At 38.1% G+C, this 26,384-nt stretch overlaps 1 protein-coding gene across 1 annotated transcript in view; it reads left to right on the forward strand.

Moving 5' to 3' along the window:
* Positions 1–26,384, forward strand: part of LOC138143700 (protein mono-ADP-ribosyltransferase PARP14-like) — a 76,606-nt gene extending 50,222 nt beyond the window's left edge. The window contains exons 11-17 of the mRNA XM_069064926.1: positions 516–578; positions 2,548–2,715; positions 10,435–10,641; positions 10,737–11,336; positions 15,549–15,682; positions 21,321–21,495; positions 24,251–26,384. Coding sequence (XP_068921027.1) covers positions 516–578; positions 2,548–2,715; positions 10,435–10,641; positions 10,737–11,336; positions 15,549–15,682; positions 21,321–21,495; positions 24,251–24,534 — 1,631 coding nt within the window. The 3' untranslated portion in view covers positions 24,535–26,384. The remainder of the gene's footprint in view (positions 1–515; positions 579–2,547; positions 2,716–10,434; positions 10,642–10,736; positions 11,337–15,548; positions 15,683–21,320; positions 21,496–24,250) is intronic.

Genomic DNA, 26,384 nt, shown 5'->3' on the forward strand with positions numbered 1-26,384 from the left:
AGGACTGTCTTTCACCAGTGGACAAATCTGGCAAAACAACATCAAAACAGACAGACAAAGTACCAGCAAAACAGCCATGTCTCCTCAGTCCTTGGCAGCTCCGGGGGCAGGTCTCAAAAGTCCAGGGCAATTCAAAGTAGCCCTGAGCAATCCTCAGTCTCTCTCTCTGCCTCCACGAGGTGCTGCTTCCAAAAAAGTTCTTCTACCTCTCTCTTGTCTCTCCAAATCTACGTCACCAGCTCCTCCCAGTTCAGGACTCTCTTTTCATATCAACAAGTCCATCCCACAGGTGGGATTAACAAGCTCTGGGTTTTAACACAATCAATTTGAAAAACCAAGCCAATACAGGGGAATCTTTAAATGCCATTACTATCACACCAATTCTACTCTTGGAGAGCACTGATTATTAGTTTCGGCCAAGAAAGTGTAATGAATGATCTTCGCAGTACTTTCCAGCTCTAACGTCATGTGATTCTTTAATTCATGTTCATCTCTATTATTATTCTCTTATCTAGGGGTTTCCAAAGCCATTTTAGAAGCTGCTGGACCAGCTGTGGAATCAGAGTGTGCTACATTAGGTATAGTATTAATGTCTCTGTTTTAATCATAATCCAGTGCAAGTGAAATAACTGGTAGTGAGAAGGAGAGAATATGGGATAGAATGGAAAAAAGTCAGAAACATTTTAAGAGTTGGTGCTCCATAGGAGAGGGGCCCTGAAGGTGAGATTATAATAATTTTCCTTCAAAACTTGATCTAACCCTATACAAGACTGTATTAGGCAACTACCACACATGGTATGATTTGAGGCACCCACAAGGCTCCCTCTGTCTTCCATCTTCCACACCAACCTATCACAGTATCTAAAACTTTCACCATTAGAGAGTCTTCTTGGGGGTTAAGACATTATCTCTATAGATTATTAACTGGAAAGGCATCAGACATTATAATATTCTCAGAGACTAAAACAAAATAAATATTTAAAGTCAATATGAAGAGGCAAGAAAAATCTTGTCAAGTCCAATTGTCCATATTGGTACCATAATATCAAAATTAAATGACACAGCCTTCTTTTCTGTTAACAAATCAACAAACTTAACTGGCCTGAGGATGTGTTTGGGTGTTGTTGGGAAGTACAGCATAAAAAGTACAAACCAGTTTTTTTAGGGTAAGTATGAAATCCTACTACAAATGATCCTAAGACATACGTATAGTATCTTAGAACTCTGCCACAGCCCTCCCTGGGCAGCACCCTATGCTTTAGACTTTATCTCTTCAACTTTGAGAAGAGAAAACTTAGGAGTGGGATGTGGCATGGTCACTGTCTTCAAATATTTGAAATATTCTTATATGGAAGATGGATGTAACATTCCATATACTTCCAGAGGGAAAAAATTGGACCAATGAGAAGTTCACACCATTACATTGTGAGCTCCTTGAAGGCAGGGGCTGTCTTGCTGGATACATTTCATTGTATACACATTATTGACTATGATTAAGGTTATAGGATCATAGATTCAGAGAGAGAATAAATGGTAGTAGTCACATAGTCCAGCTGCTTAAACTTAGACCAGGGAAGGTTAACTGATTTGCCCAAAGTTGCACAGGTAATGGCATAACCAGCAATTGAGGCCAAGTCTTCTGACTGGAAAGTCATTGTTCTTTCCACCATGCCACAGTATAGTTGCTAGAGGTTTAGAGGGAGGCAAATTGATCATAAAATTATGAACTTAGAGCTGGAAGGGACTTCAGAGTCGATCTCCTGGACTTCTAGTCCATCTCCTCTCATTTCCAGATAACTAACTTGAAGCCAAAGAGGTTAAGTGATTTGCCAAGAGTCCCACAGGGGATAAGTACCAGAAGTGAGATTTGAATCTAGATTCCCTGACTCCGGAAGCAGCACTTCTTGTACTGTACCATATTGCAGCTGGTGAAAGAAAGAAAGAAAGAAGGAAGGAAAGAAAGAAAGAAAGAAAGAAAGAAAGAAAGAAAGAAAGAAAGAAAGAAAGAAAGAAAGAAAGAAAGAAAGAAAGAAAGAAAGAAAAAGAAAGAAAAAGAAAGACAAGAAGGAAGGAAGAGAAAGAAAAAAGAAAGGAAAAGGGAGTGAGGGACAGAAGGAAGGAAGGAAGGAAGGAAGGAAGGAAGGAAGGGAGGAAAGGAGGGAGGGAAGGAGGAAGGAAGAAAGGCTGCGGGGGAAGGGGAAAAGGAGGGGAGGGGAGGAACGGGTTGGGGAGGGGAGGGAACAGAAGGGTTACTTTGTAAGTAAGTTGACTTTCCATCATTAGAGATGTTTAAGTATGGGGTGGATAATTATGATAGAAATGCTTTGGAAGGTGTTTATGCATGGAACAAGATTGTATTATATAAACCCTAAGGTGCCTCTCATCTTTGAGATTCAGTAAGAATTTTAGGCAATAAAAGGAACTGTGCCAACCAGGACTATTGTTTTCAAGTCCTCTTTACCTAAATAAACTGTGCTATATTCTCAATTATCCCAGAGTTTCAGTTAGCTAATATTTCATGCCTTTGTGTCCCCTTCTGTTCTCCAGCTATGAATCTTCACACAAATTTTATAGTAACACAGGGTGGAAATCTAAGGTGCAAGAAAATAATACATGTTGTTGGAGGAAATAATGTCAAACAAACCGTCTCTGAAGTCCTACAGGAGTGTGAACAAAGGAAATATGTGTCCATCTCCCTCCCTGCCATTGGAACAGGTTTGTAGCCTCATATCAGGATTAGTTTTTTTTTTTTAATACTGAGTCCCCTAGACTACTACTACACTAGTAAAGATAATCATTAAGGCTGAATCTATATGAGAGTGATAGCAGTGGTGTTAATCTATTTTAGGTCTTGGCAATGTTTTTCCACACTGAGTACCATGATGCTTGTGGGTACGGCTGGGTTTTGTCTCTAGTCTTTTTTTTTTATTTTTTCAATTACATTTTTAATAAGATTTTGAATTCCAAATTTTTCTCTCTTCCTTACCTCCTCCCCAAGATGGCAAGCAATCTGATATATGTTATACATGTTAAACATATTTCCACATTAGTCATGTTGTGAAAGAAGAAAGAGAACAAAAGGGAATAATCACACAAAAAAATTAAAATAGTATGCTTCAATCAGTATTCAGACTCCATAGCTCTTTCTGTGGATGTGGATAGCATTTTCTATCATGGGTTTTTTGGAATTGTCTTAGATCTTTGCATTGTTGAGAAGAGATAAGTCTATCATAGTTGATCATCACACAATGTTGTCGTTATTGTATACAATGTTCTCCGGGTTCTGTTCATTTCATTCAGCAACTGTTCATGTAAGTCTTTCCAGGTTTTTCTGAAGTCCATCTGCTTATCATTTCTTTTTTTTTTCATTTTTCAAATGCTTTACTAACTTCTGATTTACATCATTCATTACCGCCAGATTTTGAGTTACAAATTTTCTCCCCATTTTTCCCCTACCCACCACCCCAAAATAGCCATCCCACAGAATATCCCCTCCTCCAATCTGCTCTCTCCCATATTTTATCCCATACCCCTTTTGACTTTTCCAGTAGGGCATGGTGGATCTCTATGCCCCAGTGCCTGTATATCTTATTTCCCAATTATATGTAAAATAGTATTAATAATAGTATATACATATATATATATATACTGGGAAGATAAGCAGTTCAGTATAGGTTGTACATGTGTGTCTAATGCAAAACAATAACATAGTAGATATATTGTAAAAGACTAACTATATTTCCCTCCCTCCTATCCCACCTCCCACTTGTTGTATTCTCTACTTTGATCCCGTCTCTTTTCAAAAGTGGGTGCTTCCAACTTCCCTCCCCCCCTAGCCTGCCCTCCCTTCCTTCATCCCCCCTCTCATCCCCTTCCCCCCTACTCTTCTGTAGGTTGAGATATCCTATTTAGTGTGTATTTCATTCCCTCCTCAAGCCAAATTCAATGAGAATAAGGTTGACCCATTCCCTTTTGCCTTCCTATTCTTCCCTTCCATTGTAACCATTTTCCCTTGCCTCTTCTATATGAGATAGTTTACCCCATTCTGTCTCTCCCCGTCTCCTCTCATTATATTCCTCTCTCACCTCTTAATTTCACCTTTTAAGTATCATTCCTTCCTATTAAATTGGTCCTGTGCCCTCTATGTATACCTGTAAACATACATACACACATTCACATATGTATTTATATGCCCATATACCCTTATATACAGACATAGATAGATAGATAGATAGATAGATAGATAGATAGATAGATAGATAGATAGATAGATCTTTCTATTCCCTTCAACTATTTTCATACTGAGAAAAGTTTCATCAGTTACAGTTATTGTTTTTCCATGTAGGAATGTTCATAGTTTACCTTTGATAAGTTCCTTATGATTTCTTTTCCCTGTTTACCTACTCATGCTTCTCTTGCTTCTTGTATCTGAATGTCAAATTTTCTAGTCAACTCTGGTTTTTTCATCAAGAATGCTTGAAAGTCCTCTATTCCACTGAATGATCATATTTTCCCCTGAAACATGATACTCAGTTTTGCTGGGTAGGTGATTCTTGGTTTTAATCCCAGCTCCTTTGCCCTCTAGAATATCATATTCCAAGCCCTTCGATTTCTCAGTGTAGAAGCTGTCAGATCCTGGGTTATCCTGATTGTGTTTTCACAATATTCAAATTGTTTTTTCCTGGCTGCTTGTAATATCCTCTCCTTAATATGGTAATTCCAGAACCTAGCTATAATATTCCTAGGAGTTTTCTTTTGGGGATCTTTTCCATGAGGTGATCGGTGGATTCTTTCAACCTCTATTTTGCCCTCTGGTACTAAAACGTCAGGGCAGTTTTCCTTGAGAACTTCCTGGAGGATGATTTCTAGGTTCTTACTTTGATCATGGTTTTCAGGTAATCCAATAATTTTAAAATGATCTCTCTTGGATCTATTTTCCAGGTCAGTGGTTTTTCCCATGAGATATTTCACATTGCCTTCTATTCTTTCATTTGTTTGGGTCTGTTTAACAGCATCTTTATTTCTCATAAAGTCATTAGCTTCCATTTGCTCCAATCTAATTCTGAAGGAATGATTCTCCTCAGTGAGCTTTTGAGATTCTTTTTCCATCTGGCAAATTCGGCTTTTTAAGGCATTCTTCTCCTCATTGTCTTTTTGAGCCTCTTTTGCCATTTGAGTTAGTCTATTTTTTAAGGTGTTATTTTCTTCAGTCAGGCTGTTGACTCTCATTTCATAATTTTCTTGCATTGTTCTCATTTGTCTTCCCAATTTTTCCTTCACTTCTCTTATCTGCTTCTTAAGGTCCTCTATGGCCTGTAACCAGCTCATATTTTCCTTTGAAGCTTTTGGTACAGGAGTTCTGACTTCACTGTCTTCGTCCTGCTCCATGCTTTGCTCCTTTTTGTCCCCAAAATAGGAGCCTAATGTTGGAATCTTCTGTCTGCTTTATTTCCTTTGCCTGGTCATGTCGCCCCTCAGTCACTTGACCCCTGGGCTTTTTGCCACAGTGGGACTCTGCCACCAGACAGGGGAGCTTTCGTCCCAAATGCTGGGGTTTTCTCAGCTGCCAGAGGTATTAGATGGGTGCCCTCTCTGAGGTCTCCACATGCTCTGGCAAGCTGGACACACACCCCAGGACCTCCACCCTAGACTGCAATCCAGATCCAAGAAGGCTAAAGCAAGAGCGATTACCCCTCAGACTGGTTGCTTGGTCCCCCTACACTCTGCAGGCCAGGAGCTAAAGGTGCCACCTGGCACTGGCTGTCTGTGCTGGGCCAGCCAGCATCTCAGCAGCTTCTCACCCTAGGCCATGCACTCCCACTCACTGGGTCCCAAAGTCTGGACTTCACTGACCTCTCACTTTGTCCTTCGCATCTATGTGTTGATAATTCTGTAGATGGCCACAGCTGCTGCTGATCTGGAGTCCCTCCAGCTGGTAGCTGGTCAGTCCTGCTCTGGGGCTAAAACCTTTGGTCCCAGAGCCCTGCACTGGCCGATTCCTGCTGGTCTGCTGGGCTGTCCTTAGTGGGAGGTTAGCTTCTCTGTGTCATTTTGTGGGTTCTGCAGCTCCAAAGTTTGTTCAGAGTCCCCTTTTTACATTGATTAGGGAAGGTGGAAGTCAGAGCCGTGGGGAGGTCCTGCTTCTACTCCACCATCTTGACTCTGCCCCCTTGTCTCTAGTGTTAAGCTATGGATAAGAAAAATTTTTTAAAGAGAAGCATAAGCTGGTAAAGAGTAAAACAAAAGGACAAAAGTTGAAGGTAGGTAATAGAGACAGAAAAAGTGCAAAGAAAATAAATTGATTCATTTCTCAGTCTTTTTCACTGTCTCTTCATTGCCTCCTTTCATTTTCTGTCTTTTCTCCAGTTTAACTTCTTGGCTCCCTTCTCTTCCTACTTTCTCTCTCTCTTTAGGAGAATTCACTTATTCATTCCTGTTTTCAGCTCCTACCTCCATGCAGGTAACTTCTCAATCAGCAGCTCCAACCTGTGAACACTTTCACCCCCTGGTCTAATCTCTACTTTATCTATCAGACATTTACATTTGCTGCCACCTAAAAATTTTCAGGTCAAATACTGAATTTATCATTGAATCATAGACTTTTTATACTCATGAGAAATTTATGTAATTCTAGGCTAATCTCCTGGCTTTCAGTTGTGACGGAAAGAAGATAAGCAACTTTACTGAGATCAATTAATAATAATAATAATAATAACAGTAATATGCAAGTCCCCAGATTCAACTCTTCTTTTCAATTACCGCCATGGCCATCACCCCAATCCCTCACCATCTCAAACATGGATTAATACAGTAGTCTTTTACATGATCTTCTTTTCTTTTTTCACATTTTCCTATGTATAGCCCTAGGATAATCCTTATTCCTTTGGGAAAAAATGTTGATAACAAAGATAATAATGATTTTGTATTGAATTCTTTTTTTTAATTGAAAGGTGTTTTTTTTTTCCTGCACAATGAACACTTTCCATTACACACACAAACAATCCCCCAACAGACTCCATACTTAGAGAGATTATAAATTGTTACCAGGAAGTAAGAGTGTGACAGTAGGGTACTAACATTGACTTATATATAATTGAGCAGAGTTTTATGGGCTCTCCTTGTTCACTCTATTTACTTTTTAAATGGCATAGAATATCTTATTCTTCAGGCTCAGCTTGCTTTCCTCTGTTTCATTTCATACAAGTCTTCCTCTCTGGTAATAATAAATCAACTGCTTGTTGAAGACCAAGTATTTGAGAGTCAATTTGTTTGTAAAAATATGTCAATTGGATGTTTATTTATATAAGTCTTATAGGGCAAAGTTGGTGGGTGAAACAGTTAAGCATTCCACTATCCTCTACTTTCAAATCCCTTGCTCCCATGTCTTGGTAATACTCATGCCTTACCATGAATCACTCCATTCTGAATCACTACCATCATTTGCCTCTTCCTTTCCTACTTACCTGCTTTTGAACGAGAAGAAGGCTATCACACAATTGTGCTAACCAGGTCTGCTAAAAATTTGTAATATCCAGTCTCAATGGGAATCTCACTGGAGGAAGGTAGTCTTTTTATTCTTCCTTAAAAGATTCTGTTTCCCACTCATAACAGCAGCTATTTAGATCTTCTCTCTGCTCTTTAGGCCTCTCATTGTACCCTTTTCCTCTCTCTCAAAGCTAAGGATCTTCCCGTCTACTTTTCAGAGAGAATTGAGGCTACTTGAAAAAAGCTCCCTCTTTTGCTCTGCTCTTTCTCTGGCAACATCTTGACTTCATTTCCCATTGTTTCCTCCTTTGCTCCAGTCTCTGATAAAGAGGAGATCTTCATTCCTCAAATGATACATGGTCAGAGGAAAGGAGACATCCCACAAGTCTCTTCCCACTCAGTTGTCAAAGTGATATTAAAGCCCTTCATAATCTGCCCCTCTTTATCTTTCCAGTCTTCTTCCACCTCACACCCCACCATGAACCCTGTGTTCCAATGACATTGGTCTTCTACCTGTTAATTGAACTAGACACAACATCTTCCGACTGCAGGCATTTTCACTGACTGCCTTCTGTGCCTGGAATGCTGTCATTCTCTACTCATCTCTACTGCCTGGCTTCCCAGGCCAAAATCCCATTTTTTTAGAAAAAGAAAAAAAGTCTTTCCCTAATTGCTCTTAATTCTTAGTTCCTTACCCCTGTTTCGATCTCCAATTTTTTCTGTATATTATTTATTTGTGTATGGGTGTTTGCATATCATCTCTCTTATTAGATTGTGTTCTCATTGAAAACAGAGAACTGTCTTTGTCTGTTTTCATGTCTTTCTCTTTTTCTTTCTATCTTTTTCTTTTTTTAAGATACTTGGGATTACATGACCTTATCCAGGGTCACACTGCACCACCTAGCTACCCCTTTGCCTCTTTTCATATACCCAGTGCTTAGCATGTCTAGCACATAGTAGGTACTTCATAGTGCTTATTGATTGACTGGCTTCCTCCTCTCTATCAATGCCTAAGATGGTATTGACTTTTTGGTTTTGTTTTGCTCCCATATCATCCTCTTCCCTTGTATTGAACTTCTACTCTCCTCAAAGCAGATAGATGTGAAATGTTGTATAACCATACCTCCCCAAGTGTGTACAATGGATTTTGTAAAACTCAAATGTAGAATCCCACATTTGTCTTATTGATCCTATCTCTATAGCATCTTTGACATTTATTCCCTTCTCTCTCCTCATAATCACCCAAAGTCACCCATAGTGTTCTACCATCACACTAGTTTTCAAACTGATTTTCCCATATCCAGCCTCTCCTCTCTTCAATCCCTCTTCTGCACAGCTGACCAATTGATATTTCTAAATATCATGATCCATTATAATAATGATATAGTCATTTTACTTCCTCACTCAAAAACCTTAGTGATTCCCTATCAACTTTAAAATAAAATACTAATCCCTCTGGTAGGCATTTAAAGGCCTTTATATTCTAGCTTCAGTCTGTCTTTCTAGAATGATTTGCTCTTCATACATTCTATGTTGATGTCACCTATTTGCTGGTTCCTACACATAACAATTTCTCCTCCAGGCTCTTTCACAGACTCTTGTCCTGTCTGGAATTCTATTCCCTCCCCCCTCACTTTGGCTTTGTAGTATCTCTAGCTTCCATTAGGTCTCAGTTGAAGTGATAGATTCTATCCAAGACCTTTCCTAGTCCCTCTAAGCTTTAGTGCTCTCCCTCTAGATCAGTTACATCTAGGTGTCACAAGGCATAGAGCTCTGGGCTTGGAATCATGAAGACTTGAGTTCAAACCCCACCTCAGTCTTTGTCTGCCTCAGTTTCCTCATCTATAAAATGAAGACAATAATACTATCTACTTCGAGCTGTGGAGAGACTAAAATGAAATCATTTGCAAAGCACATTATAAATCTCAAAGTGCAAGGTGGCCAGGTAGCAGAGCAAGTAAGAACACCAGTGTTGGGATGACATGTGGATCAAATCTGGGCTCAGACACTTATTACCCACCCAGAAACACCAGGCTGTGTAACCTTGAGCAAGTTACTTAACCCCAATTGCTTAGGGGTGTCCAGGTGGCTCAGCGAGTAAGAGCACTGGCTCCAGTGTCAGGATGACCTGGGGATCAAATCCGGGCTTAGATACTCAGCACCACACCCAGAAATAACTGGCCATGTAACCTTGAGCAAGGTTAAGCAATTGCTTAAAAAAAAATAAATAAATCTCAAAGTGCTCTATAAATGCTACCTACTATTATTTACTTTTATATATTTTATATTTATTTATCTATGTACATTTTCCTAAGTGGCACAGAAACTCCTTTAAGGCAAATGTAGTTTCATTTTGAAATTTATACCCCCCAGTACCTGGACTATAATAAATGCTTATCAGATTGTTGGATATGCAGTTCCCAAAGAGCCTTGCACAGCTGAATGGCCAAAATGCCATTTACAATAAATTTTATGTACTGTCATTAAAAACATTGCAGAGTTTCAACACATTGACCATCTTGTCTTCTTCACAAACTTTCTAAATGGCTTTCAGAATTCACAGGGTAAGACAGTTTACCTACAACCAAAAGACTACTTACCTAAAAGGGGGGTAGGACATGAAATGAGTATGTGAATCCAATGAACAGTCAGTTCAGGCTTTGGATCATTCAGATTCCTGTAGCCATTGCTAATTGAACTGTAGGCTTCCTGAGGGCAGGAATTGTATTTTCCTATAGGACCTAGAAGAGAGGAAGCTTAGTCCACAATGTTTGAAATGCTAACAGTGAAACGAAGTGATTATCCATTTAGAGGAAGGAGCATCTATCCATTAAGAATCAAACCTATGAACTTTTAAATAGTAGCTTGGGGTAGGAGGAGATTAAGAGAAATGGTATGTGTTATTTTTTTACTGCTTTGTTCTTATGTTTTTAAAATTTCTCTTTTCAGGACAGGCCAAAAAAGACCCCAGTAAAGTTGCAGAATCTATAATGGATGCCATTGAAGATTTTGCACAGAAAGGGTCTGGCCAATCGGTGAAAAAAGTGAAAGTGGTCATCTTCCTGCCACAGCTACTGGAAGTGTTTCATAACACTATGAAAAAAAGAGTAAGATCTAAGCCACCAACCTCAACCTCTGTATTGTCTAAGATAAAATGTAAGTTGTACATTTTCTTTAAAATGCATGTGCCTATGATTTATCTTGAAAATATTTCTTGGCAACTTCTCATGATATCACATTTATTTTTAAAGCATTTTTCAGCATTACAAAGCAGCCTCCCAAAAAGCAAGATCATTTGGTTTTGGAAAAAATTAAAAAATCAGCAACTTTCCAGGTGTGTGGTGAAAGCAAGGAGGATATCGAAAGCACTATCTCTTGGATACAAGATTTGATTTTAAAGGAGCACAGAAGTTGTACTTTCTCTGATGAATCCATCCAAAACTTTGGTGGAAAAGAATACGATGAACTGAATGAACTACAAAAAAGATTGAATATCACCATTGATGTGAAAGGTGGAGGGTCTCAATTAGAGGTCACAGGAACTCCCCACAGTATGTTGGAGGCTTCCCAGGCAATTCAAGGCATGATCAAGAGAACACAATCACGCATGGATGAGGAGGCTAAAGCTGAGGAGCTCAGCAGAACCACCACGTGGCAGTATAATGACAATGGTCATTTCAAGCTTTTTGACAAAATGACTAATCTGCATTTAGAGGATGCAAAGAAAGGAAAGAAAAATAACATTGCTGTTAAAATTGAGAATGAAAACTACACAGTGGACTTTAACACTAGCCTTGCTACAAATGGAAAGGGACACAGCTTGCCTGTTTGTTGTATCAGAAAACTTGAAGGTAAGTTCAGCTTTGCTTTTTCTTTTAACATTCTCTTCCCTCCCCTCCCCTCCCCTATTTCTCTCAACTGTCCCTCTCTGTCATTCAGCTAATAAACATTTACAAAGCACCTACTATGTGTCTGGGTACTATGCTAAGCCTCTGGGGGTACAAAGAAAGGCAAAAGACAGTTCCTATTCTCAAAGAGCTAAAAATCTAACGGGGTGACAACATGAAAATAAGTTAAAATGCTAAAATGGATAAACTGGAGATAATCAGTAGTGAGAAGGCACTAGAACTAAGGAAAATTAAAAAAAAAATTTCCTAAGGAAGGTAGGATTTTAGCTGGAACTTGGAGGAAGCCAGGGAAGTTGGTAGGCAGAGATGAGAGACAGGAAATCCAAGTATGGGACACACAGTGAAAATGCCCTGAGTCTCTAGTTTCTGTCTCTCTGTTCTTTCTTTCCCAACTGTCCCTCTCTCTCAGAACCACCAGAGCATTTATTCTGGCTCTACTGCAGTTTTGGGGACTTGAGCAGAGGGATGTAGCAGGTGATGACCACAACATTGCCTACTTCTCAGCACCAGATTAAAATGCAATTGAGAAATATTTAACAAAATAAGCAAAAATAGGCAAAACATAGGTCATTTTAATATGTATTTTTCTAAATCAACACATGGCTAGTAGGGATCTTAATGTATAGTTTCGGGCTACACTTGAGGACCTAGAAGGTCACTTGTAGCCTCGGGGCCACAGATTCCCCACTCCTGGCATACTACCTCTACCTGAGAAGTGAAGGAGGCAGCTAGGGTCTGGGGGAAGGTAGCTTTTGAGCCTTAATAGAAAAGAGTTCTCTTTTGATGGAGGGTTAAAAAACAGGAAGCACTGTTCCATACTATGGCCTGTAGGTCAGGTCACTTCACTTCTCACTGTACTAGGCCACTCTTGAAAACTCTGAGTTGGAAAAAAGGTGCCAGTTTGCATTGGTAGAGAGTGTTCTCACCTGGTAGTTCCTTGTGCCAATGAAATTACAAATCCAGACCCTAGCTCAATACAGAGTTTATAATGTTCTACATTTTACCAACCAACAGGGGCCAACATGGAGTAGATGTGTCTTGCCCAAGGCTTCACAGGGGCTCAGGGACAGAACTAGGAATAGAACCAATGCCTCTTTCTCCTTTGGTCCATTTCTCCAGTGACCAAAATAACACTAGACCCAGTGTATAAGTCCTGCTCAACCAGTGGTTGTTAAAAGAGAAGGACAAGGTGGTCTGTAAGATGATGAAGCTAGGATGGTTATAGGTGGAAAGACTGACCTATCCTAAGATTTCTGCATCCTACATTAGAACAGAAGAGTTAGACACTGTGGGCTGATAGAACTAGAGACTGAGCTGGTATGAGGGTCAAGCCTGAGAACTAGGAATTTAGATGTCAGGGAGTAGAAATAGTGTAGGTCAGGCACTCTCATTAGTACTGAAAAACAGCAAGAAATTCTAAGAATCTGAGAAGTTTATACAGCTGTAAACCTCTTCCTTGTTAGTGTAAATGTACCTATGCCTGCACTGTCCCCTGTCCAGCACCCTGGACAGAGATTGAAAATACACAGAGCACTTCTTTGTGCTCTCCATTTAAAACAACTAAATATGGTGGGCCGTTGGGTATCATCTGATCAGTCAACAAGTATTTGTTAAGCACCTGCTATGTGTCAGGCTGTATGCTAAGGGTTAGCTAGAGATATAAAGAACAGCAAGAAGACTCCTTGCCCCCATTTTAATAGAAGAAGCAACATGTAAAATAACTAGGAACATACAAGATACATACAGGGTAGTTGTAAGGTCATTTCAGAAGGGACAGAAAGCACAAGCAGCTGAGGGGACTGGGAAAGACCTCCAGGCAAAGGTGGGTTTTGAGCTGAATCTGGAAAGATTCAGAAAAACTAGGCAGTAAAGCTAAGGAGGGATATATTACAGGTGTGAGAGACAATCAGTGCAAAGGTTCAGAAATGAAATGCATTGTATAGGGAATGGTGAAGAAGCCAGTGTAGCTGGATTGGAGAGTGAGTGGAGGGGAGTCAAGTGTCAGAAGAATTAAAAGATAAGAAGGTGACCAGTCATGTAAGTCTCTAAATGCTGAATGGGCTGAGACTTAACAAGGCTTAAGTGACACAACTGGTAAAGGAAATAGGCAAGATGTCTGAGTGAGGTGAGGTGATGAGGATGAGGCAATGAGAAGAAGAAGCTATCATAAAATGACTTCAGTTTTTTTTAATTAAAAATGAGGCAAAGCCATCAGCTAAGAGGATGGGGAGGGGAGTACTATGAATAGGTTAGAAGAGAAGATTTGAAATGGCCACTTTGGTGATCAGTATACCTAATCAGTTGTGGAGGAGAAAGACTGCTTGCTGTAGTGAGGGTCCAGTTGAGATTAGATAACAGATTTTTAGTCAATCCATTATCATCTTGATTTTCTAATTTCCTCCAGGTCCATGGATAGACAGCATCTGGATAGACATGATGAATACATATGGTAGAAATAATCCAGGCTTTAGGAGAAAGTGTGGGATGAAGGATGCCTTCATGATCATTCCTCTATAGGGAATGGAGGTGGGGGCAAGAGGTTGAAGGAATCTCACACAGCTATGGGGATTGGTGGTGGAAGAAACCTAGTAAGTCTCACTAGCCGACCTGAAAAAGTAAGGTTAGTGTGATTATTAGCGGGAGCCATAAGGCTGAGGTACCACAAGCAGCTGGTTGATTATAGCCTCCTTATCCCCACATTTTGGTTGTAGTTTCTCAGCTATTAGCATCCTAGATTTTTATTCAGATTCTAGGGTCTAGTTTGGAGATGATTGTTTTATTTTGTTTACTTTGATTTTGGATCTGTGATTTCATTGGTAGAAAGAGGTCCCAATGAGAAAGCTCTCTCTATCCTTCCCAGGGAGGAAACACCTTCAAAAGATCAACACCTGCATGGCAACTTACAGTCTAGAAGAGCTGCTGGAGCAGTGAGAGTTAACATGATTTATCCATGGTCAGGCATCCACTATGCTATCAGAGGAAGAACTTACTGACTTCAAGCATGGTTTTTTTTTTTCTGCCCACTATAACAACATTGCTCCTTCATCCTCACCTGCTTACATTATAAATTAATACATTTCCTTTTCAGTTTGTAATTCTGTGTCTTCTGAGTTTTCTTTGCCTCAGATAATTTCTGCAAAAATCATTCGTGCTTGAAATAATAAAAGGTGGAAGGTACTTCCTACCATTCCAGGCCATCCTTCCTACCAGCCTTACCCATTACATTACTGCACCTGATTTCCCATTTAACTCTCCTGAAACCAAGAATAGATGTGAAAGAGGGAAAGAAACAAGTATTTATTAAGCAGCTACTATGTGGCAGACACAGTGTAAGCTCTGCTAATATCTTATTTGATCTTCACAACAACCCTGCAAAGGAAATGTCATTATTATCCCTATTTTACAGATGAGAAAATTGAGGCAAATAGACAATAAGTGATTTACTCAGAGATTCACAGCTCATAAATATCTGGGGTGGGGTTGGAACTCAGATCTTCCTGATTCCAGACCCAGGACTCTAGCCACTATACCATCTATCTGCCTGTACAATATTTTGGGAAAATGAACTCTAGATGAATTTTGTATGCTAGTGTTTTTAATAAAGTAGCAACTCTCTCACCGTGATTTAAAATATTTGAAGGAAATAGTTGAATGATAAGAGGCAGCATGGTATAGTAGAGAGAGCTTGGAAATAGGAAGACATAAGTACATATCCTACTTCTGACACTTGCTAGCTGAGCGACTCTGGGCAAGCCACTTAGATGTCCCAAGACAACTATGTCAGACTAAGTTATAGGTGGGATAAAATCTGTTTGATGGTATAGGTAAAATAATAGACTTGTGGTATATTTTGTGTATTAATTTGTTTATCCATTGCATTTTATATTGATGACAGGGTAAGCAGAACAAGTCAATACATACTCAACAGGGCACCATGGGTATCTAGATTTTTTCTTAATAGTACAATATCTTTCATGTAATGGGTGCTTAATTGATGTTTATTAAATGAATTGAATTCTCAACACCTAGCATTAAGAGAATGCAAAAGAATTCAGATGGTATTCTGCTTTTTAGAGAGCCCTAGGAAGTTAGATTGCATAATTCTATCCTTTCATATGGAAGGAAATCATAAATAACCAAATGTTTATCTTTCAGTTGAGATCCCTAATCACTGGGATGACATGAAGGACCAGAACCTTCTTTTGGTGGATTTACCTCCAGAACATGAAGAATACAAGCTAGTAAAAGCCCAGTTTTGTCAGACTTGTGCTAACTATACAATAGAGAAGGTAAACTCGCTCTTTATCCTTGCCATGACTACTAATCCTCCATTCCTCAGGACTATCTCTAGCCCTCACCCCTATTCTTCTCTCTTACATATATATGTATATATACATACATGCATACACACATATATGTATATATACATATATACATGTGTGTGTATCCTGTATGCTAGTTGGCCTCAACACTCAACACAGGATGTTTCCAGCTGTATATCCCATAAGCTTCTCAGATTCAACGTGTTCAAAACAGACTTCATTATCTTTCTTCCCCAACCCTCCCTTTTTCCAACATTCCTACTATTGTTGATGGCACTGCCAGCCACCTACATTTACAGTTTCACAATCATGGCATCCTCTTTGACTCCTAACTGAATCAGAGAGAAATGTTCATACCATTGGTTATACCATCACCTAGAAGTGTTTCACTTCCATTTTCATGAACCCTGAAATCCCTTTATCTGGTCATAGTCTTTGGTTAATCCATCTTCCCTGTGCCTAATGATGCCTAAGTCAATTCATCTTCACCAGTTATATTAGACTGAGAAAAATATTATTGTAGATATGTTTAATGGAATAGATCTTTGTATAATTCCATGTTGATTCTATCAATCTGCCAGTAGAAACAATCAGATTTAAATAAAGGTTATATTGGATACTGAAACCTACATCCAAAGAGACTTCTTTTCTACTTTTTTTCTTTGAAGTTTCCTATATCTTTTTTTTTTTTTTTGCTTTTTGGAGGGCAATTGGGGTTAAGTGACTTGCCCAAGGTGACATGGCTAGGTTTGTGTGTGTAAGTGTCTGAGGTGGATTTGAACTCAGGTCCTCCTGACTCCAGGGCTGGTGCTCTATTCACTGTGCCACCTACCCCCCCCCCCCATATCTTTAATAAATTAATTATTTTTAGTTTTCAACATTCCCTTTTATAAGATTTTGTATTCCACATTTTCTCCCCATTTCTCACCTCCCCCCAAAAAAGCCTGTTTTCTAATTTCCTACTCCCCTAATTTTCCTTCCCTTCTATCACTTCCCCTCTTCTTGTATCCCCTTCCCTTATTTTTTTTGTAGGGCAAGACAGATTTCTATACCTCAGTGCCTGAATATCTTATTTCCCAGTTGCATGTAAAAACAATTTTTAACATTCATTTTTAAAAGTTTGAGTTCCACATTCTCTCCCTTCCTCCCTCTACCCACCGTCATTGTGAAGGCAAGCCATTTTTTTAATAGATTATACATGTGTAGTTATGCAACACATTTCTGTAATAATCTGGTTTTGAAAGATTAACTACATTTCCCTCCATCCTATCCTGCCCCCATTTATTCTGTTCTTTTCTTTGACCTGTCCTACCTCAAAAGTGTTTGCTTCTGATTACTCCTTTCTCCAATCGCTCTTTTTTCTATCACCCCCCTCTTATCCCCTCCACCCCTACTTTCCTGTGGGGTGAGATAGATTTTCATACACAACTGAGTGTGTATGTTATTCCTTCCTTAATCCAAATATGATAAGAGTAAGGTTCACTCATTCCTTCTCACTTTCCCCCCTTTCCCCTCACTGTAAATGCTTTTTCTTGCCTCTCTTATGTGAGATAATATATTCTATTCTAGCTTTCCCTTTCTCCTACTCTCAGTACATTCCTCTCTCACCCTTTAATTTTATTTTTTGATGTCATCCCTTGATATTCAACTAATTTTGTGCCCTATGTCTATATATATATATATATATATATGTATGTATGTATGTATACACACACACATATTCCTCCAACTACCCTAATATTGAGAAAGGCCTCATGAGTTACAAATACCATTTTTTCACGTAAGAATGTGAAGAGTTCAACTTTAATAAGTCCTTTATGATTTCTCTTTTCTGTTTACCTTTTCATGCTTCTTTTGAATCTTGCATTTGAAAGTCAAATTTTCTCTTCAGCTCTGTTATTTTCATCAAGAATGCTTGGAAGTCTCCTGTTTCGTTGAACATCCATTTTTCTCTTGAAGTATTATACTCAGTTTTCCTGGGTAGGTGATTCTTGACTTTAATCCTATCTCTTTGATCTCCAAAATATCATCCTCCAACCCATCCAATTCCTTAATGCAGAAGCTGCTAAGTCTTATGTTATCCTGATTGCATTTCCACAGTATTTGAATTGTTTCTTTCTGGCTGCTTGCAATATTTTCTCTTTGACCTGAGAACTCTGGAATTTGACTACAGTATTCCTAGGAGTTTTCCTTTTGGGATCTCTTTCAGGATGTGATTGGTGGATTCTTTCAATCTCTATTTACCCTCTGGTTCTAGAATATCACAGAAGATTGCCTTAATAATTTCTTGAAAGACAATGTCTAGACTCTTTTTTGATCATGGCTTTCAGGTAGTCCAATACTTTTAAAATTCCTTCTCCTAGATCTATTTTCCAGGTCAGTTGTTTTTACAATGAGATATTTCACACTGTCTTTTATTTTTTCATTCTTTTAGTTTTGTTTAATAATTTCTTCATTTCTCATAGAGTCATTAGCTTCCATTTGGTCCATTCTAATTTTTAAGGAATTGTTTTCTTCAGTGAGCTTTAGAACCTCATTTTCCATTTGTCCAATACTGCTTTTTAAGGAATTCTCCTCCTTGGCTTTTTGGACTTCTTTTATCATTTGGGTTAGTCTGTTTTTTTTTAAGGTGTTATTTTCTGCAGCAATTTTGGGGGTCTCCTTTAACAAGCTCTTGATTTGGTTTTCATTATTTTCTTCCATAACTCTCATTTCTCTGCCCAATTTTTCCTCTACTTCTCTTAGTTGATTTTCAAAATCCTTTTTGAGCTCTTCCATGGCCTCAGACCAATTCATATATTTCTTTGAGGCTTTGGATATAGGAGCCTTGACTTTCTTCATTTTTCTTCTGGTAGTATATTTTGATCTTCCTTGTCACCAAAGTAAGATTATATAATTTTTAATCCACTGATTTTTAACACACTGTTTTCTCATTTTCCTATCCAATTACTTGACTTTTGAGTTCTTTGTTAAGATAGGACTCTGCTTCCAGAATGGAGAAAGCACTCTCTCAAGCTTCAGGGCTTCTATGTAGCTGTTTTTATAGATATTTCTAGGTTCCTGTAAATTCTTCCAAAGTTGTATGATCAAAGGAGAGGTGTTTACTTATCTCAACGTGGTGTAGCAGACCTTTCCTATTGACCTTCAAGGTTGTCTTGGGCTAGAAATTTGATTCACTCTTTCATTTTATAGGTTCATCAGCTCTAGAATTTGTTTAATCACTTTTTACAGGTATTTGGAAGGATTTGGAGAGAAAGTAAATTCCCTGCTTTCACTCTACCATCTTGACTCTGCTCCCCTGAATTTTTTCGAGTGTACAGGGTTATCACTTTTTATCAGTTTCCATGGAAAAATAAATGATAATGTGTCCCAAACTGTGAAGGTTTTGAGATGGGGAAAGGAGGAGTGGGACAAAGGACAACTGGAGCAAGCTATTCTGGAGAGGCAAAAAAAAATTAATGGGGTTCCTTTTGATTTCTCCATTTGTTTTCATTGATCTGATGTCTATGAAGTCTGTCTGTGATTTCTGATAAATCATTTTCCAATTCTAAGAGCTTATGTTATTTCATCTGTAGGGTGAGGAGATTGGACTAGATGATTTTTTTTTTTTGCCTTTTTGGAGGGCAATTGGGGTTAAGTAACTCGCCCAAGTTTACACGGCTAGTTTTTTTGTGTGGGTGTTAAGTGTCTGGGGCTGGAACCAAACTCATGTCCTCCTGACTCCGGGGCCAACGCTTTATTCACTGCGCCACCTAGCCGCCCCAGACTAGATAATTTCTGAGACCCCTTCTAATATTCTGTGATTCAGCAATGGAAAACAATCACTCTTCAGTGTTTTCTAACTCAGAATAGACAAAAAACACCCATCTAATTATGATTTGCTTTAGAGTGTTTTTTTCTATTTACTTCCCCTATTTCTTCTATTTTCTGTTGTTTTGGACTCTTCTTATACCAATGAAGCATGTTAGGGGTGAAGCTGGAATTAGGAAAAGAGGCAAAAGAAATTTCCAAAGGCCAGGTCATTGAAATGGTTTATCTAATAAATGACAAAGAATGTTAGTGAGACACTGATTCTTGAAAATTATTTTTCGAGGTTGTATGTCATATTTGTGGCTCCCTACAGCTGTTGCAGCCCAATTACAATAGAAATCAGTCCAGTTCCCCCTCCCCAATGCCTTAAATACAAAAATACTAAACTTTTGGTAGAAGTTGGTATTTTCCTCTTTTATTCACAAAAAGCAAGTAAATTTTCTTTTAAATTTTCAGTGCAATGCTGAATAGTTACAGAACTTAGGGGACATAGAATTAAAATAATTTGCTCTTATAAAATTTGTACCACTCAAAGGATTCTTTGTCTAAACATATTTATTATGTCTTATTTTCTATTTATCAAAGAAAAATGTAACATTATTTTTCTTCCAGGCCATCCAGTTAACCTTACAGCAATATCTAGCTTATTATCAAACTCAGATTGGTGACCCCTCAATTGTTTATTAACTCAGGAGGAGAGAAAAAATGTAGCAAGATATTAGAACTGGTGGCTATGTCAGAGGAGTCATTATCACAAACCCTCATTCTCTTGAAATCTATTAAGAAACTTAAGAGCAATGAGTCATGATCATGGTCCTAGATCAAACTATGTTTTAGAAAGGTGTTTGCAGTAGATCTATGTTTTATATGACTGCACATGTATAACTTATATCAGATCACTTGTTGACATGGGGAGGAGGGAGGGAGGAAAATTTGGAACTCAAAAATATAAAAAATTAATGTTGAAAATTTTACATGTAATTGGAAAAATAAAATAATATTTGCATTAAAAAAATGAAAATGCATTTGGTAATTAGGACAGTGTTCACCATTTGTTCTTGAATTTTTGGAGCACAGTGATTATAAGTCAGTGTGTATGTGTGTGTGTATGAGAGAGAGAGAGAGAGAGAGAGAGAGAGAGAGAGAGAGAGAGAGAGAATGTGTTTTACAGATGGGAAAAAATGGATAATTTTTCCCAACCTTTAGCAAATATCAAATATCATCTATCATAAATGAGCAAAAAAAACCTATTCTACTTGAAAATGACAGTGAGAGAGACAGTGTGGTGTAGTGGATAGATACCCTGCTTTGGAGTGGAGAAGTCTTTGTTTCAAGCTGAGCCTCTCACACCTATTAACTGTATAACCCCAGGCAAGTCACTTAACCTTTCAGGGCTCCAAGATACTCATTCCAGCTTTGTGTTCCCAAGCAGGTACCCATCTGAGTTGGTTAGCATTCTCACCAGGAGTGCCCTATACTAAAGACATCAGATGTACAATTCAAAACAAAACAAAATTTCCAGAAAGTGACCAAATTAGGGAATATTTATTTTTGAAGCATAATCCTACAAAACTCTAGGTTTAGAAAGTTGTCTGGATATAAGGACACATCTGGAAAACAAAAGTGATACAACTGAACTTGATGTTCATATGATTTTATGCTCAAAGGAAAACTGCCCTATGTAAAATCTAAAATGGTTTCCTATGGATTGATCACTTAAAAATTCACTTCCACAAGCATTTCATGCCTAACACTATGCTCATTTCTAAAGTGATTTTCCTTTTGTGATTTGTAGATCCAGAGGATACAGAACAGAAGCCTTTGGACTTTTTATAAGACAAAGAAAACATTCATAGATGAACAGAACAAATGTACAAATAATGAAAGATTCCTCTTCCATGGGACGGATATTGCCTCAGTGTACCATGTCAATAACCAAGGCTTTAATCGTAGTTATGCTGGGAAAAATGGTAAGTAATGCTGTAGGAACCTCATTTGTTTCAAAAACTTCAAAGGTGAGGTGTGGATTTTGCATCACATCAGCAGCAGTTGAACACTTTAAAGTGTTTCACCATGGAATCTGCAGTCTTTCTCAATCAACATTTATTAAGCACATACTATATGCCAGGTACTGTGCTAAGCTCAAGGGATAAAAGAAACAAAAAAAAAGAGTACCTGTCCTCAAGGAGCTTACAATCTAATGGGAAAAGATAATAAATAAAGTAAGCTGAAAAGGGCATAAGGGGATGATAGAAAAGTAAGAGAAGACCCAACATGGTGTAGTTAGGTGAGAAATGAGGAGGTGTCTGAGCTGAGCTCCCTCCTTAAATGGACATTCAGAGTTCAAGACACACACACCCACTCCCTCCAACCAGAGAGGCAGAGGGTAGTAAGGAGGTGGAATATCAAGGCTTATGAGGTCTTACAGGCGGATGAGGTCATCTTAGTAATGATCTTCCTGAGGCATGGTGAAATTAATCGATAAGTCCCAAAATGGTGAAGCCAGGTTAAAGTGAATAATTGCAGTGTCTCCATCCATTGAATTAGTCCATCAAATCACAAATTTGGATAGGCCCTATAGATGAAGAAGGGGGAGTTTCAGCTTTCCTAAGGAAGTGTACATGAGTCCACACACGCACACACACATACATACACACATGCCACCTTTTTTTTTCTTCAATAGCCTTTTCCTGATGATATGTTTGTGAATAATGGAACCTAGTAATATCCAAACAATCAAAATTATGGGTGACTCAAAAGACAGTGGGTGAAACACATGATGGGTATAAAGAGGAAAATACAGTAGGTATAAAGACAATGTACCCCATGATCAACAATGAGGATATATGAGCAAGAATTAAAAAGAATGAGGAGGTCTGGATGGGTTGTGATCTGTACTATAGAGAGGAGTGATCAAAGACTTAGAGATTTAGAGCTAGAAGGGAGCTTCAAATTGACCCAGCCCTCTCCTCTGACTTCTGAGGAAAGTGGGAGTACAGAGAAGGTCAGTAGCCTTCTGAGGATCATGGAGTGGAAATTTCTGGGTAAAGATTTGAACCCAGGTCTACCTTGACTCTATAACCTCTGTTCTTATCCACCAAACCATTGCACATCTCCAAAATGTCATCAACGCTAGAAAGTATGAATATCCAAAATACCAGGTAATATAAACCTAAATGGGACTTAATTTCAGTGATAAATCAAGGGACTTCTCTTGGATATTTTTTCTATTTGACAAATTGTTATTTCTCTTTGCAGTAGATGAATAACTATTTGCAAAGCTGATTTTTTAAAAAATCATCAATATATTTTGTTTTGTTGTGATGCAAGAAATTCCCTGAAACAGAGCTTACATTCACCAGTAGAGCCCATTTCTGAATCCCCAACATACAGGAAGTCTGTGTCCTTTCATTCTGACAGTATGATACTACCCCATGTATCCAATATGTTACCAAGTTTTGTTTCTACTTTCACAACATCTCTCATCTATGTCCCCTTCTCTTCACTCACACAGTCAACACCCTGGTTCAGGTCTTCATTACATCATTCCTGGACAGTTGCAGTAGCCTTCTCATCTCCTTGCCTCAAGTCTTGCCCCATTTCAGTTCATCCTCCTCTCAGCCATCAAAGTGATTTTCATAAAACTCAGGGCTACCAATGTCACCCCTCTACTCAGTGAACATCAGTGACTCCCTGTTATCTCCAGAATTAAATATAACATCTTTTGGTTGCATTTAAAACCCTTTACAACCCAACCTTTCCTTATCTTTGCAGTCTTCTCATAATTTACTTACACACACTTAATAGTCCAGCTACACAGATTTCTTTGCTGTTCCTCACATGCTGTACTCCATCTCCCAATTCTGGATCTTTGTGCTAACTATCCCCCATGCCTCAAATGCTCTCACTTTTTACCTCTGTCAACTGGCTTCTCAAACCTCCTTCAAGGCTCAGTCAAATGATTGAATGCCCCCTTCTGCAGAATGTTCTCCCTACTCTTGTGGTCTCCCCTCTGAGATTGCCTTCAATTTATTCTACACACACACACACACACACACACACACACACACACACACACACACATCTTACATCCCTGATATTGTGATGTTGTCTTCTGTATTAGAATGTGAACTCCTAAAAGAGAGGGACCATGTTTCTGCCTCTCTCTCTCTATACCTATGCTTAGCACAGTGCCTGGAACATTATAAGTGCTTAATAAATGCTTGTGGACTGACAGACTGATTGATCATTGGTCTTTGGGGTTGACTAGAGATTTCTTGCCTCCCTATGTAGACTTCTCTTTCATGGTTGTAGTCATTGTCTATACAAAAGTTTTTGACTATGCTTTTAATAAAGTGACTCCTAGACAGGCTATGAAGTGGAATTAGCTTAATGAGGAATTAAGCTTAATTAGCTTAATTAGTCTGAATTCAACTTAACAAACATTTATTAGACAAGTGTTTTGTGTAAATTCTTAGAGTAGGAGAATGCAATGATAAAATAAGGCAAAGATCTAAACTTTAAGGAATTAAGTAAAGAGCTGTGTCGCATAAATATATGAATAATTTAAAATGAAAGATTAAATGTGATGAATGCAAAGAGGAAATTCCAACAAAATGAAATGAGATTTAATTCCTTTGATTATGTGTCCAGGCGTCATCATAACTGGTATAATAAACATTTCATCATCTTAATTTTGTAAAAATTTTGTCATCTTTTTCACAGCTGCAGCATATGGAAAAGGAACTTATTTTGCTGTCGATGCCCAATACTCAGCTAACAATACATACTCCAAGCCAGATGCCAATGGGAAGAAGCATATGTATTATGTTCGAGTACTTATTGGTGATTACACTCTTGGAAATTCATCATTCATTGTCCCTCCACCAAAGATAAATACTCAGGTTCTATATGATAGTGTCACTGATAATATGACAAAACCAAGCTTATTTGTCATATTTTATGATAATCAGGCTTATCCAGAGTACCTCATCACTTTCAGGGCATAATATTTTGGTTTTGCATTCAAGAGATATTATATAGATGCTTATTTGTAGCATGTTTTAGCATACAGTACTTTTTTTTTAGGTCACGATGTTCATTCTTGTTGCTGAAATTAGTACTTTTTTGCATTATCACCAGTGTAATTTTTAATTTATGCTTCTTGTGGTCATTCTCCAATTGATAAATGATCAAAGGATATGAATTGGAAGTTTTCTGATAAAGATCAAAACTTTCTAGAGTTACATGAAAAAAATGCTCAAAATCACTACTGATTAGAGAAATACAAATTAAAACAACTTCAAGGTACCACCTTACACCCATTAGTTTGACTAATATGACAGAAAAGGAAAATGATAAATGTTCAAGGGAATGTGAGGGAATTGGAACACCAATGCACTCTTGGTGGAGTTGTGAACTGATCCACCTATTCTGGAGAGTAATTTGGAGCTATACCCAAAGGGCTATAAAATTGTGGATATCCTTCGATCCAGCAATAATACTACTAGGTTTGTATTCCAAACAGACTATTTTAAAGGGAGAAAGTACCTATTTGTACAAAAATATTACTTTCAGTGTATTTTCTTAAGACAGAGTATTTATCTTTGATTTTGAAATTAGTCCTTCCCACTACATTGTTGTGGGTTTTGAAATATGCTTCACCCATCAATTAGGGAATGGCTGAACAAGGTGTGGTATAGAAATGTAGCAATAAGAAATGGTAGAGGCAGATTTCAGAAAAACCTGGAAAGACTTGTATGAACTAATGCAAAGTGAAATGAACAGAAATAGGAAAACACTGTACACAGTATCAGCAACATTGTCGGTTGATCAGCTATGAATGACTTTGCTCTTTGCAGAAACACAATGATCCAAGACAAATACAAAAGACTCAGGAAGGAAAAGGCTACCCACATCTAGATAAAGAACTGATTGACTTTGAATGTAGATCAAAGCATACTTTTTCACTTCATTTATTGTTTTTCATGTGTTTTTAAAATCTATTTCCTCTTTCACAACTATGACTAATCTGAAAATAAATTTTACATGGGAGCACATATATAACCTATATCAAATTGTTTAACATCTTCAGAAGAGGGGAGGGGAAAAAGGGAGCAAGAAAAATTTGGAACTCAAAATCTAGTAAAAATGAAAGCTAAAAATTATCTTGACATATAATTGGGGAAAAATAAAATACTATTCTAAAAAAAAAATATATATATATATATAAATGAGTCAAATTCCTAAAAGGGAGAGCCATTCCATAATTGGTATATGATCAAGGGATGTGAATAGGCAGCTTTCAGAGGAAAAAATTTTAACTATCAATAGTCTTATTTTAAAAATGCTCTAAATACATAATAGAGAAATGAAAATTAAAACAACTCTGAGGTACCACCTCACACCCATTATATTGGCTAAGATAACAGAAAGGGAGAAAGACAAATGCCGGAGGGGATATGGAAAAATAGGGACATAAATGCAGTGTTGGCGGAGTTGTGAGGTGATCCCAACCATTGTGGAGGACAATTTGGAACTATGCCCAAAGGTCTATTAAACAATGTATGCCATTTGAACCAGTAATACTGCTACTAGGTGTATACCTAAAAGTGTTATAAAAGGATTACATATATGAAAGTGATTTTTCAGAGAAAAAAAATGAAATGAGACTACTCCTTGACCCTTGAAACAGTTTGGAAATAGAGGAGACCTGACCTGTGATGTGATATCATTGCTTCTGAAGGAAAAGGGCCTTTCTTCCTTCTTTCTGTGTCTTTTTTTGGGGGGGAGGGGTCACTCTGTGGCTACACTTTGTATAACTGTTTCCATAACTGAAATACAGTTATCTTTTGTTGTT

This window comes from Petaurus breviceps, unplaced genomic scaffold (assembly GCF_028583685.1).
Source record: "Petaurus breviceps papuanus isolate PSGF00001 unplaced genomic scaffold, PetGlider_PUasm1.0 90654, whole genome shotgun sequence".
In the NCBI taxonomy this organism is placed as follows: domain Eukaryota; kingdom Metazoa; phylum Chordata; class Mammalia; order Diprotodontia; family Petauridae; genus Petaurus; species Petaurus breviceps.